The 14,721-nt window shown below is 39.4% G+C and overlaps 1 protein-coding gene across 1 annotated transcript; it reads left to right on the top strand.

Moving 5' to 3' along the window:
• The first annotated feature begins 206 nt into the window (after positions 1-206).
• On the top strand, positions 207-944 carry LOC145010538 (secreted RxLR effector protein 161-like). The gene has a single exon (XM_078969066.1). The coding sequence runs from the start codon at positions 207-209 to the stop codon at positions 942-944; it is 738 nt and encodes a 245-aa protein (XP_078825192.1).
• The last annotated feature ends 13,777 nt before the right edge of the window (positions 945-14,721 follow it).

Raw genomic sequence — 14,721 nt, 5'->3', positions numbered from 1 at the left:
TCGGATCTAGAGATCAGGGAATGGTGGATGAATTTGCAAAGCTCATGACCTGCAAATTTTAAATGAGCACAAATAGAGAGATTAATTTCTCTCTAGGTCTTCAAATCAAACATGTTCCACAAGGAATATTCATTCATCAAGAAAAATACACTTCTGAACTGCTAAAGAAATACTTAATGGAAAACTGCTCCTCAGCAAAGGTCCCTATGGCCTTCGGATATAAAATATCCGCTAATCCTACCGGTGAATCCGTAGATCACAAAACTTATCGAGGAATAATTGGTTCATTGATGTACCTCACTGCAAGTAGACTAGATATTGTCATTTCAACAGGTGTATATGCAAGGTACCAGGCTGATCCAAAAATGTCACACATGACCACAACCAAACAGATTCTAAGATACTTAAAGGGTAGCAAGACTCTTGGCTTATGGTACCCTGCAGGAAATGAATTCAGCCTACAAGCATTCACTGATGCGGATCATGCCGAATGCAGACTAGATCGAAAAATCACCTCCGGTGAATGTAAATTTCTGGGTGGAAGACTCATCAGCTGGTCATCAAGAAAACAAAGTTGTGTATCCTTGTCTACTACAGAAGTTGAATATGTGGTAGTAGCTAGTTGTTGCTCACAAGTCTTGTGGATGAAAACACAACTAATGGACTACGAATATAGGATGCTGCAGATACCAATTTATTGTGACTATGAGAGTGCTATAGCAATTTCTCACATTCCTATTCATCACTCTAAGACGAAGCATACTGAGCTACGATATCACTTCATCAAAGACAACATTCTGAAAGGTAACATTGAACTAATCTTTGTCAATACTCATGAAGATATTGCTGATGTATTCACCAAAACACTTGACTCTACCAAACTCAATAGTTTCTTACAAATTTTAGGAATGATGAATCCGGACCCACAATTCTTTTTGAATTAATAGCTACTGCAGACCATCTTTGGTCTTTGTTGCGGTCGTAATTGAATTTATTTATGATAAATAGTTTTGAGTACATCTTATATACCACAGTATATCATATGTACCGCAGTATACCATATGTACCGCAACTATATATATATATATATATATATATATATATATATATATATATATATATATATATATATATATATATATATATCTTACAATGGTCCTTATTTTTACTCGATACTAATTTCGGTTCAAGTGCTCTCCTCAGTTCATCAAGTACAGTAACCTAATCATCCATCCACAATGATGAAAGATCCATCCGCAATGATGAAAGATCAATCCGCAATGATGAAAGATCCATCCGCAATTACATTAATTAATTTCTCAACTACTTCATAAACTCTTAAAAAATGTGTGCTATTTAATGATCCTTCATTAAATAAGAAAAACATTCTCAAAAAACATTTCTTGTGTAGAATATCACTATCTCAGTTCTACTTTTCAAATAAACCTTGTGTCAGACCTATTTTGGGTATAATGAATAAAAGAACAGTTTTCCATAAAAATTTCTTTTAAGAAACCTTTTTCATTAAACTGTCTATTCATATTACCCCCAAAACGTCAAATCCGTTACATCTTCCTCCTTTTTACAATGGATTAACCCCCTCACCGCACGTTCTTTAGACGTGAGGTTATAGGACCTGACATTTTCATTAAATGCAATCACTTTTGGAAAAGTAAAAAAAATAAAATAAATCTTTTAATTAAATCATCTGTGGTTGGGATTGATTCTCCTAATCTAAATAAAAACCCAAATGTTTTTTTAGCTTTATCCGTTTCTACATAGGGTAAAAACAATAAAGTTTCAAATCCGTCACTATAAAACCCTCTTTTTCTTCCCCAAAAAAGCTTTACGCTTTCTGAAAATTCTCAAGACAAACTTCATCTTCTTGCACCCTAGTTTTCTGCATGTTCTTCAAACCTTTTAAAAATGGTGAAATCGGGTATCTCAAAGAAACATTCCAAGGCATCTTCCTCTGTTCACCCAACCAGTTCAGACTCTGCTTCAAGGAACCAAACTCCAACGATTGCATCAAGTAATTTTAGGGCAGTGTTCGATCTGTATTCTTCTTACAATGCCTTAATCAAGTTGATGATCAAGTTCCTGTCGAATCCTCCATTGTTTGGTCCCTTTGATGCCTTCACAGATGTGGTTCCTCTATCAACACTCTTCAAATGTGCTTTCTCTTCATATCATCCTCTCAACAACCTTCAAGAGGTGTACCTGAATCTGGTGAATGATTATTTGGTTATTCTAACAAAAGAAATTTTTCTCAATGCCATCAATCTGTTAGTTCTTCCTTCAACAAAGTTCTTCATCCTAAGCATGGCCGACATTCTATCTTCACTCTACCAGATGGGTTACCAAAAGAAGTTGAAAGGCATAGGCGAATTCAAGAAGAATCAGTTGCCTGCGGTCTGGCAGTTCGTTTGCCACTTCGTGATCTGCAGCTTGTCTGGAAGGACCGGAGGCACTGATAACATGGGCCTCAAGTTATTATAGTTAGTATGGAGTATTTTTATTGGCCATACGTCAACTACAGTTAGATTATGTGGGATTATTTCTTGCAGTACATCCCCAAGGAAAGTCCAAGAGAAAATCCTACCAAGCTCACCTTTGTAAGATTCTGGTCTCTATGCATCTCAGATCTTCATGTTGATGCAACACTGAGCATGGGTAACTATGTGAATTTCTTCATCACCAGAGATCTTAAAAGGTACAACTGTTCTAAAGATCAATCTATTTTTGGACCCATTAGACAGCTACCAGTCCACATATTGTCTACACTTGGACTTGAAACCAATAAGGTCACAGATCATATAGAGGCTACGGAAGTTATTGACCCATACCTTCCTACCCCACCTCTTCCTAGTTAGAACATACAAGTCTCAACCGCACCCATCAATCCTGGTAGTACCACAACTCCATCTTCTACTACTCTATCCAACGTACCATTATCAAAAAGGATTAAGAAGGTAGCCTCAGCCAACTAAGGCACTCGCAACATCACTAAGAAACATGGAACCCCAAAGAAGAAAAGGAAACCCAAACAAAGTGTGCCTTCACATGACAAATCAGTTGACAATTAATGTCAATCTCCTTCCATGGAACTTATGAGTGATTATAATGATGACGCACAACCCATTGCAATCCTCAAGAAAAGAAAAACCAAATCCACTGACCGAATGTGTGACCGGACTGATACCGCAACCTCTCAAAAGGCTCCAGTAGTCCTTAGGGTGGCCGCATACCCATTCAAAGCAACCATCAAATTCCACTTAGACACAGAAAGTATGTCTATTTCACCTAATCGTGGAGACTCACCCCCGGCCTACTCCCAAGGGGATGGAACTGGTTCTCGTCCTAAGGTCTCCAAGGCTTCCCGCCTACACTTCTTTTCACCTGAGGAGTTAAACTCCATCCTTTTGTTAGTAAACCAAACACTTCAAATACATTCCCAAATGCATGGAAATTCTTCTGCCCTTTCCAGAACTGAGCTGAGGCCAGACTTGACCACGAGTCAAGGAGACAGAGGAATCTTAGAAATCCTACTATGCTTACATCTGTTCCAGGTGGCTTAGGCACGATGAGCACAATTATGTAAGGATCTGTGGACCCGAGGGACACCTCGGTGCTTTCTCAAGGATTTGGAGGAATTGATCTTAATGACTCATGGAGTAAATACGAGCCAACCAATGAAGCTGAAGCAAAGATATATTCCGCTTTTCATAGGGCATTTCAAGCAAAAAAGGATCAACAGACCAAGCAGCTTCAACAAAAACAACTAGAAATTCAATCAGTGGCAAAGTATTGGGCAGACGCCAACAACGATGCTCACACTGTAACCACTCCTAGTGGTGAAGTTCCAAAAAAAACCCCATTCCAACTCAAACCGTTAGAGATTCTCAAGAAGATGGGACCGCAATCGAAGTTAGCTCCGCACCTACATTCGGGCTCGATGACTTTGACATCAATGAGGTAAATCATCTTACTCCTTCTGATGATGATTTAATGTTTTTTGATGAGCAAGAAATTTTGGGTGGCTCTCAACACTCAACCTCCAAGCCTAAGGAGAAAAAGAAGAAAAGGAAGAATGTTGTTTCGAGAAAAGTAATTCTGAATCTACAAGCCAAAGTAGATCAGATTCTTGTTGCGGTTGAGTCCAATCAACCGCAACTTGAAGACATACCAAGACTGAAGTCCCTTATTGAAAGGATTGAAAGACTTGAAACTTGTTGTTGAACGAATTTCAATGAAAGTTAAAATGGGAATTCGTTCTTTGGATACAAGTCGTAACACAGACCATCAGTAGTTTATGGCGAGTGCGGAGCGCCTCATCTCTGAGGTATCCACAATCAAGGTAGATCTTCAAACAGCCATAGCAGATCAGTCATCTCATTGCTGATAGATGGAACTCACACTACCTATGAGTCCACAATCTCGGTCCTACAATATACAATCAACATCCTTCGACGTTCTCTATCTTCCAACTTTCATGGTCCTAAGATTCTTCAACTTACAAAGGATATTCATTGACTACTCTTCAACACCACTATTCCAAACAATCAAAAACTAACTGATGCTTTCAAAGCTCAATTCCAGGATGTGTGTGCTAAAGTCGATCGTCTTAAGCAATAGCTTGAGGAATCTCCGGCTTTGCATTCCTCAAGAGGGGGAAGTGATGAAGACCATCATTCAAACCGCAACTCTCACCAACATACCTAAACTACTCTAGAAAACATTCCATCTCCTCAACCTTCAATACAACCATCTCCTCACAAGAATCCAAGCCTTCAGTCACCTCCGCAACATCAGTCACCACCGCAACAGGAAGTCATTCAAGAATCTAATCCTTCGCCTAAGCGACCAGAGACTTCTCCCCACTTTAAGAATCTAGCATTCAACATCTCATCCGAACACTCCGATGACTCTCCCAAATTTTATTGGAAAGCAGCCAAATTTGCTGAGCTAATGTGGAGAGAAAATGGATTCGACATTACCATGGATAAATCCTTGGTCAATTCTTGGATCAATCCCCACCGAAGATTGTTGGATGATGACTATAAACCCTATATGACTTTTGTTGAATCTCCATCTGACGGTTACTGTGATGTTCCAATCTCCCCCAATGCTAAATACTTCACTGTATTTGAGCAATTTGACCGCAGCTTACCTGATCACAAGAGACTGCCCATGGAATTTGAAAGACTCAATCGATTCCATGCTAAACATGCTTCCTCAATAAAGAAAATCGGGTCTAATGATAAACCATCTATAGTCAAGAACTTTAAGCCCCAGACATTCATGAAAGCTGACTTCATCTAGTATACTCTTACAAGAAGGAATCAGGACTACGCCCTCACCCAAGCTGACATTCCATCCATGAATCTAGAAGAAGTTTTCCTGATAGCAAAGGTGTTCCAAAAAAATAGAAAAGTATCCACAAATAAAGATAGAATTTAAGAGGGCAAGCACGTATCTAAGGGAAACTGTCTATGACTTCGCAAAGATTGATGCAGACATTCACCCTGCCCTTGCCAAAAAGTTCGATCTACCAACACTTGACCCTACGTTGATGTTAACTGAAGGTTATCAAGAGAGATCTTTGGGTGCAACAAACTTCCCAGATCTTGGAGTCATTTTCAAAAGAAAGCTCAATAAAACCAAATATTTCATCCCTATGACTGCCATGAATCGTCTGACAAGGAAACAACTTGAAGTTTGTCAAACTGCAGTTCAAAAGTCGAAACACACAACATCCGAAGTCAAGTTCAAAATTTTAAGAAGAATTACATGGTTAGAGAATATAAGAAAGTTTTGGTGGATTCTCATCAAATTCCTAAAACTCGATAACCGAAGAAAAGTTGAAGAGGTCACTTAGGGGGAAATTGTTGAATCATAAAAAGTGACCCTCTTAAACTTGGTCTACCACAGCCTTCCAAGATCTGCAGTCAACACTGATTAGCAACCCTATCCGTAGTCTTCAGCATCGCTGTCACACCCCAAAACCGACGGCGGAAACGTTCCGGGGCGGATGACATCATGTAAAGTATCACAACCAATGCACATAGCAAGCATAGTAAACACAACCATTACACTACATAGGAATATTTACATTTGTTTAAAACTAAGGAAATACATGTTTATCTATATACATCAATTTGAACAAAAGTAAAGACAAGACTTCTATACGCTCCGTCTTCTCCAAAAGAATGTGGGATACCTATCTAACGAGAACATGAGAATACAAGCAGTTTTAAAACATCATCATAAAGCTAGTTAGTTCATAAGCGGTTTGTTTCTGGTAAAAGAATAAGTTTCCTTTGGTTTTATGAAAAGTTGTTTCCCAAGAAAATCCCATATTTTCTTATAAAAGTAGTTTGGTTATTCATTTGTTAAACAACGTGTTCATGAAAAGTAAAGTTATCCCAAGAAAAACCCTTATTTTCCTTAAAGGTTGGTGGTTAGTTATCAATCCGGAATGAAGTGTACAAGTATCTACCATACTTGTATTGTCAAGTGAAGTTTCCCTGAAATTCTGGTTATCCTTGAAAAGTACATTAGTTTTAACACGTATATAAAACTAATAAGTAGGTAGTAAACTAATTCCTAAGGGTATTAGTTCACTAGGTTCATTATTACCAAAATTGAATCTCCATTATCTAAGTTTGAGAGTTCTATAACCATACGATAAACTAGATATGGCTCGTAACAAGGCCGGTATCATTTTATGACTTTTGTCACCCATAGACCTGTCGGTCTGAGTGTAGCTATCAGTAAGGTGCGGGGTAATCAGCCCCGTATAGGTCTATACACTCAAGTCATGTTCTCCCTCCAGGAGATTCTGGTTACAGGGGGAGTCCTACACTCTCGTTCCTCAGGGGAGTGTTACCAAGGACGTGTCTCCAATCTTAAGATTAATGAATTTTAAAAGTAATAATACAGAAAATCCTGTTTTATTGGTCCTTCACTCTTGTATCTCTGGGGAGTGTTACTAACGACGCGTCTCGAAAGATTAATAAATTTACAGGTAACAATATGGAAAATCCCATTTTATGAGTGGCAAGAAATCCTTTGTGAAATATAAAATATATAATTTTATAATGAGTTTCACAAGTTTTCCCTGTTTTAGTTTCGAAATCAAACTCTACAAGTTAAATGGTTGGTAATACGGTCTTTTGTGTCAAAATCATACTAAACATGTAATATTTCATACGAAATAATAAGTTTTGATTACAATATTCCTTGTACTTTTGTTTGTATTCCCCCCTGAAAACATGAAAATCATGGAAAAAGGTGTAGGGGTATGAACTCACCAGACGAGAATATGCCGGGTAGGATGCTAAGTGTCAATTTAGGGCTTGAACACGCGCGAGGATCCTATGTAACATGAAGTGATACATATTGTATATAATTAGACATTGAACCACTAATTAAGTAAGATGATACACTCTGATGCGCGAAGACACTTTATCTCAAGTGTTAGGAATGATACGGGTTGCATCTAAGGAGTGTATGGCCTAGTTAGGGAGTTTACTCTTCAAGAGTAAACCCTTAGGGAGTTTACAGCCCAAAGAATATATCCCCATGAGTTTGCGGCTGTATACTTATGGGTGGGGTGTTTTTGGGTGTTCAATGGTCTTATATTGCACAAGGGAAGGTTCTAGGGTTGATTCAAGGGCATAGGAAGTGACTAGGGCTTCAAATGGACCATTTAGGGGAGTTCACGGCTGTAAACATAGAGATTACCGTCGTAAACTCTGACTTGTCCTTTCATTTCATATTTTGATGGTTCTAGGTTAAGCATACATGTTTCTAGTCCTTTATACAAGCCATGGAGGGAAGTTAGGGCACCATTTGACCTCCTTAAGGGAGTTTACAGCCAAGGGACCAATTACTTGGGGGTTTATGGTCGTAATCTCTTTAAGGTCATGGTTTCTTTGATGTTTAAGGTCCCTACTTAGATGGTGGTTGGTTCTAGACATTAATCTAAGCCATAGGAGGTGTTTAAGGGCAATTTAACACCTTAAAAAGGTGTTTACGATCTATGAACAGGTGTTTATGGTCCATGAATGTTCACGGGCCATAAACCCATGTTTACTTCCCTTATGTCATGTTTTTTGTGTTCTAAGCTCATTCAAGCAAGTCCCTAAGTCATAGCTAAGCTCTAGAAAGGTTTTGGAGGGGTATTGGGCTTCAAAAACCCACTTTTGGGTGTTTGTGGTTTTGGGGGTTGTTCCATGGGCATAAACACATGATTTTCAGGCTTTTGAATGATTTAAACACGAATTTGCATTCATAACAAGCTAACCAACAAGCTAGGATGGATCACTTACGATTTTGGAGCTTGAAAGGGGAGTTTTTGGATCAAAATCGACTTGTAGAGAGAGAGAGAGAGTAGAGAGAGTGTGTGTGTGTGTGTGTGTTATGAGTGGGAAAAGCTTCAAATGGTTACCACTCAATCCCTTATATAGGGGTTGAGTTTGCAGCCCGGTGGAAATCTACCCGATTCTGACGTTAAACGGAGTTTATGGTTGTACCCGATTAAATGTCGTAACCCGACGTGGTCGTAAATTAGAAACTTTTCAAAAGAATATCGAGGGTGTTTCACATGTTTCTAATTCGTTTGGACACTCATGAAGTCATAATAAAAGTCTCAATTTAATTAACCTAATCCAAAATGTTAACGGAACAATTTAATAAAAACGAGTTTTATTAACGGAACAATACATGCTGTCGTTTATATTTCCTTACATTTCCGCACCTAGCTCTTTAACTATCTAACTCTAACTTATTATTATTGTTGAGCTTTTAGATCCTCTGAGATAAACTATTCCACAACTATACTTGTTCTAACGTTTGTTCAAATGTGTCTCAAGTTTTTCTCTCAACAGTTTATGTATTATCAATGCACAACTAACTTGTAAACAACAACCAATATATCTCCGTTTAAAGAGTATAAGATATTATCATCTCAGAATTACTTGTGATAAATTTCATGAAGTAATTCTCTGAGTGTGGGTTAATCTAATATGTAAATTCTCCGTTTCAAAGCACTCATGAACATTGCAACAATACCATTGCTATGCCTAAAACTCTTTAAACAATCTATAATTGATTCATAATAGTCTTGATTCACTACTTACTTCCAAAAGCATGATCGACTGTGGATGTTTGAATAATATAATTATTCGGGAAGTAAAACACGCAAAATGAAACAAAAAATATATAATAGACATAAGGAAGTAATCCAACTCATAAATAAATCTCCATTACTTAATCACCAAAAGTCAATTACATTTATGTCGTTACGTGTTTTGAAACTAACTATCTAACTTCTAAAACTAACATCATCCTTCAGACCAATGCTCCTAGCATGTTGAATGTGCTTGACCCTACTAAGACCCTTAGTGAGGGGATCTACGGGATTCTCTTCTAATGATACCCTTTTCACGACAAGGTGTCCTTCTTCTTCTCTGTAACATCCCAAATTTCGAGTCCAACATTTTCGTTTGTAAATAAGTAATTTATAAAATCATTTACTGAAAACATTGTCAATATCATATCAATCCATAAACCATCATGAACATGTCTCAAATCAAAACATGAAACAGTAATATAAATCAGAGTACAATCCCAGAAATCTCATTGTGGAAATCATGTGTGTGTGTGATGCGCTACTATGCTGCCGACTCTTTCCCCTTGGATGAAGAGGTAGCTGAAACCAAACTGAAACTGTAAGCAAAAATATTAGTGAGTTTCCCCATCATACCACATACTATAGAATCATACATCATGTCGGGCAATTTTGGGGTGCCCGACCTACCCATGTCAAGCCATTCTTGGGTACTGACTACCCGTGTCAAGCCATTCTAGGGTGCTGACTACCCATGTTAGGCCATTCTGGGGTACCTGCCTTCCCTCTGGTCTATCTCACCCAGTCACGGGGACTATTTCACCCTACTACTATCACATAAAAACATATCATAAACATGCTATCAGACATATCTGGGGTGTCCGACCTACCCTTCAATCCTAACAACCGATCGGGGGACTATTCCCTTCCTAATACCACTATCACATAGAACATCACATGCTAGCACATAGAACATATCAAGTAATAGCAAACCAGAAAATTATCACAAAGACAATCATCTCAACTATAATCAACTACTAGTGGGTTGGCCTTGGTGCCTTAGACCCACTTCTACTGGAAGGTAACTCACCTCAATGTCGCGTAGTGTTTGCACTGTCCCTGGTATGAAAATCGACCTTCCTTGACTCCTCATTCCCGACACGACATCTCTACTAAGTTATCAGTTCGTACTAACAACCCTCACAAGGGGTCAACCCAGATCCTGGTCAAAGTCAACCTCAAGTTGACTTGACTCGTTGAGTTGGCCTACCAACTCGTCAAGTCCCTAGTCCTTTAAAATGATCCAACCCCTGACTCCACTTGTCAAGTCTAGAAACAACTAGATGGATCCTCTTTCAACCATAAAATCAAGACCATCTTCCACCGACTAGCCGAGTTCCCCTTGAACTCGTCGATTTCATCTCCCTCATAAGAATGTGTTCAGTCTATGACTCGCCGAGTTATGTGAACAACTCGTCGAGTCCATCTTCATGGTTTGGGAGATTGCCTTGGACTCGCCAAATTGTTCATATACTCGTCAAATCCCATGATTTACAGGTCTATACCCACGTCCATTTTTGTTGAGTCCACCTTTTAGACTCAACCAGATTCCTTTGAAACAAAAGATTGGGGAAACAATGCTCGAATCACCAAGTCCCCTAAAGGTCCATGTCCATAAACTCGATTTCTGTTGAGCTCATCTCATTCAAAAGGTAGATCTGGCCTCCTACGTTCAATATAACACGTAAAGTTATGAAGTTTATGTGCATGCATGGGTCTTTAAGCCCAAAAGGACCAAAAATGAGACCTACAAGATGAATGGGGCATGGCCATAGAGCTGGCACCTTTATGCCATGTGAACCATCCAAAGTCCAAGATCTGAAGCCATATCTCCACATTACACCCCACTACCTGAGAATGGCTTAGAAATGCCCTAAAGATACCAAAATCCAAGCCCTAAAGTTGAGTAAACACATGGAAGGTCAGGATTGAAGCGTTTTTACCTTAAATGAGCTAGAAATGGAACATAATCTCTAGATCTTCTAGCTTCAACTTGAACTCCCAATATCCTTCCTTCTTCTCAAGCTTCACAACCACCTAAAATGCACAAAAATGGCTTAAGAGCACTCCAACAAGACTAGGGTTTTAGTTTAAGGTCTTCTGGAAGTGTGAGGGACGATGGAGGCTGATATTGGAGTAAATAAGTTATTTAAATAGGGTGCAAACCCTCAAATTTAGGATTTTACTGAAACAACACCTACTCGCCGAGTCAGTCTCCCGACTCGTCGAGTAGGTTGCTTAAATCCCAGAAGAAAGACGGGTCTACTTGACGAACTGGGCCTCCAACTCGTCGAGTCCCAGAGTAAAACACGAAATTTTCTTGAATTAAATGCGTACCAGGAATCAGGTGTTACAAATCTCCCCCACTTATCTTAGACTCCGTCCTCGATGTCCACTGCTGAGTCCTGGAAGAGCTCGGGGTAGTGCTCCCTCATCTTGTCCTCTGGCTCCCAGGTCCACTCCAAGCCCTTGCAGTGCTGCCACTGCACCTTCACTATCTCCACCCTCTTGTTCCTCAGATCCTTCGCCTTCTTGTCGAGGATCACCACTAGTCACTCGATTTAGTTCAGGCTGTCATCTACCTGAATATCCTCCAAGGGCACCACTGCCGAGTCGTCCACCAAAAACTTCTGTAACTGGGAGACCTGAAAAGTGCTATGAATATGACTAAGTTCGGCTGGCAGGTTCAGCCTATATGCTACCTTGCCCACTCGGGCTACAACCGTTAAAGGTCCAATATACCTGGGGCCCAGCCTGCCCCACTTCCTGAATCGAATGACGCCCTTCCAAGGTGAGACTTTCAGGAGTACCACATCCCCGACCTGGAACTCCAGGTCCGATTGACGCTTGTCGGCATAACTTTTCTGCCGGCTCTAAGCAGTCTGAAGCCTGCTTCGAACCTATTGGATCCTCTCTATAGTCTAGAGCATCACTTCAGTACTCCCCATGACCCTCTGACCAACCTCACCCTAGCATATTGGGGTCCTGCACTTCCTCCCATACAACATCTCGAAGGGAGGATGGAAGATACTCACATGATAGTTGTTATTGTTGGGTTTTCAGCAATCTAACACTTCCTAAGTGTGCATGCAACCCTAATAAACCTTGGATCTATGTTTGTCTAAATACATGCAAAATAATAATTTTCCAAGGTTTATAACCTATCTAACATGGCATGGGGAACATTTCAACATAAAAGAGTTAGAAGAGATTACATACCTTTTGGTGAGTTTGGTTCTAAGGAGTTTGAGGGCCAAGCACCAATAGTGTGAATGCCTCAAATGGAATCACAAACACCACAAACTCTTGGAAAACTTTGATGAGAGTATACACCTTGTATAAATCGGCCACACACATGCACACACACACTAGTTCACTAGTTTTCTCTTAGGCTTCATTTCATGCTCCATAAGCATGCTTATATAGTGTGCATGGTTAGGGTGAAACCCTAATAACCCATGTCTTTTCCTTTTCCAAGGATCCATGGGTTAAAAGCTCCATGGATCATCCATGGACTTCCACATAAGCCTAGCCCATTAACAAATGAGTATTAGCCCACACTATATAAAACAAATAGCCCATAATTTAATTAGTATTCCTTTTAATCTCTAAATTAATTCATAATTAATTTAAGACTAAAACTAATTAAATAACGTAACTTCATATTAATATATTATAACTCATAATATATTAATAAACATATGTGTATAACTCTCATAAAATTATCCATAATAGTTTGGATGAGATGCAACCCAAATGGACCATGCCGGTCGGGTCAAGTATATACCAAATAAGTTATGGACTTAGACACCTTATCCAACAGACTCCCACTTGGATAAGTCTAATAACTATATTTGCCTATAACTTCAGGAACCAAACAACAATCGTAGCTCTCGAAAACTCCCTCGAACAATGAAGACTCTGTCGAACTATGAAGCGCCATTTTAGATAAGTGATCACATAATCCTCTGTTCTCATGATATCAGCCGGACAAACACATGGAACTATGTCTTGCTTATTGTCTAGCAGTTGTTTCTCGATTTTCCGATTTGTTTGACGAAGAACTTCACTGAACACATCGGTTTAGTTCTGACCAGGCCTGGTACATGGGTCAACACAAAATCATCGAGGGGCCCAGATATCGCTTCTATTTCTAGAAGGAACAGATAAACTTCGACTGATATGCTTGTTCTACTACTTATTGAATTGTACACAAAGGCACGTTTTATAACATCAAGTTACTGATGCGTTTACATGCAATCAATGCACAACCAACTCATAGGTAACAACTCATATCTCTAGGTTTAAAGATTTATATGATGTTATCGTCTCACAATCACTCGAGATAAATTCCATGAAGTGATACAAGTGAGTGTGGGTTTATACCAATACTCATAACTTATGAGTACTCATGAATGTTGCAGCAACCATTGCCATGTCTAAACACCTTTAAGGCATCTACAAACCCAATTCATGACAATCTTGATTCATACCTACTTCCGACGTATGATCGATTGTGGAGGTTTGAATAAATTAATTATTCTGGAAGTCAAAACATGCAAAACTGAAACAATAGTAAATAATTGACAATGATAGTAACACTTTACTCATAAATAAATCACAAATTTTATTCATCATCAAACGTCGATTACATTTTACAAGTTTCAGGAAAACTATCTAATCTGTAAAACTAATATCGTCCCTCAGCCCGATGCGTCTCGCATGCTGAAAATGCTTAACCCTCGTCAGTCCCTTCGTAAGGGGATCTGCAGGATTCTCATCTGACGATATCCTCCTTGTCACAAGGAGTCCTTCTTCAATCTTGTGTCTTATGAAGTGATATTTTCTGTCAATGTGTCGGGATCTGCCATGATCTCTTTGTTCCTTGGCTAAGGTAACCGCACTATTGTTGTCACAGAAAATCTCTATAGGTTCCTTAATAGCTGGTACAACTCCAAGGTCTCCGATGAAGTTCTTTAGCCATATCGCCTCCTTCGCTGCTTCACTCGCTGCTATATACTCTGATTCACAAGTCGAATCAGCCACCGTCTCCTGTTTGGAACTCTTCCAAGAAATTGCCCCTCCATTTAAGGTAAAGATTCAGCCCGACTGAGAGCGGAAATTATCCCTATCAGTCTGAAAACCAGCATCACTATACCCTAATATTCTCAAGTCATCACTGCCACCAAGGGTAAGGATCCAATCCTTAGTCCTCCGCAGGTACTTGAGAATGTTCTTTACCGCGGTCCAATGAGCCTTGCCAGGGTTCCCCTGATACCTGTCGACCATGCTCAAAGCAAATGCCACATCAGGACGGGTACAAGTCATAGCATACATGATCGCGCCAACTGTGGAAGCATATGGTAATTGGCTCATCTCAGCTATCTCTGCCTCTGTACTCGGACTCTGAGTCTTACTCAGTTTGGTATTGCTTTGGATTGGTAAATCTCCTTTCTTGGAATTCTCCATGTTGAACCTTTTCAACACCTTATCCAAGTAGATACTCTGACTAAGTCCAATTAGTCTTC

This window comes from Lactuca saligna, chromosome 8 (assembly GCF_052625555.1).
Source record: "Lactuca saligna cultivar CGN05327 chromosome 8, ASM5262555v1, whole genome shotgun sequence".
Classification (NCBI taxonomy): Eukaryota; Viridiplantae; Streptophyta; class Magnoliopsida; order Asterales; family Asteraceae; genus Lactuca; species Lactuca saligna.
Note: the sequence above shows the minus strand (reverse complement) of the source record. Positions and strands in the feature narration are given on the sequence as shown.

Coding starts and splice junctions, on each gene's coding strand:
- LOC145010538 (XM_078969066.1), top strand. CDS start 207: ATGGCCTTCGGATATAAAATATCCGCTAATCCTACCGGTGAATCCGTA.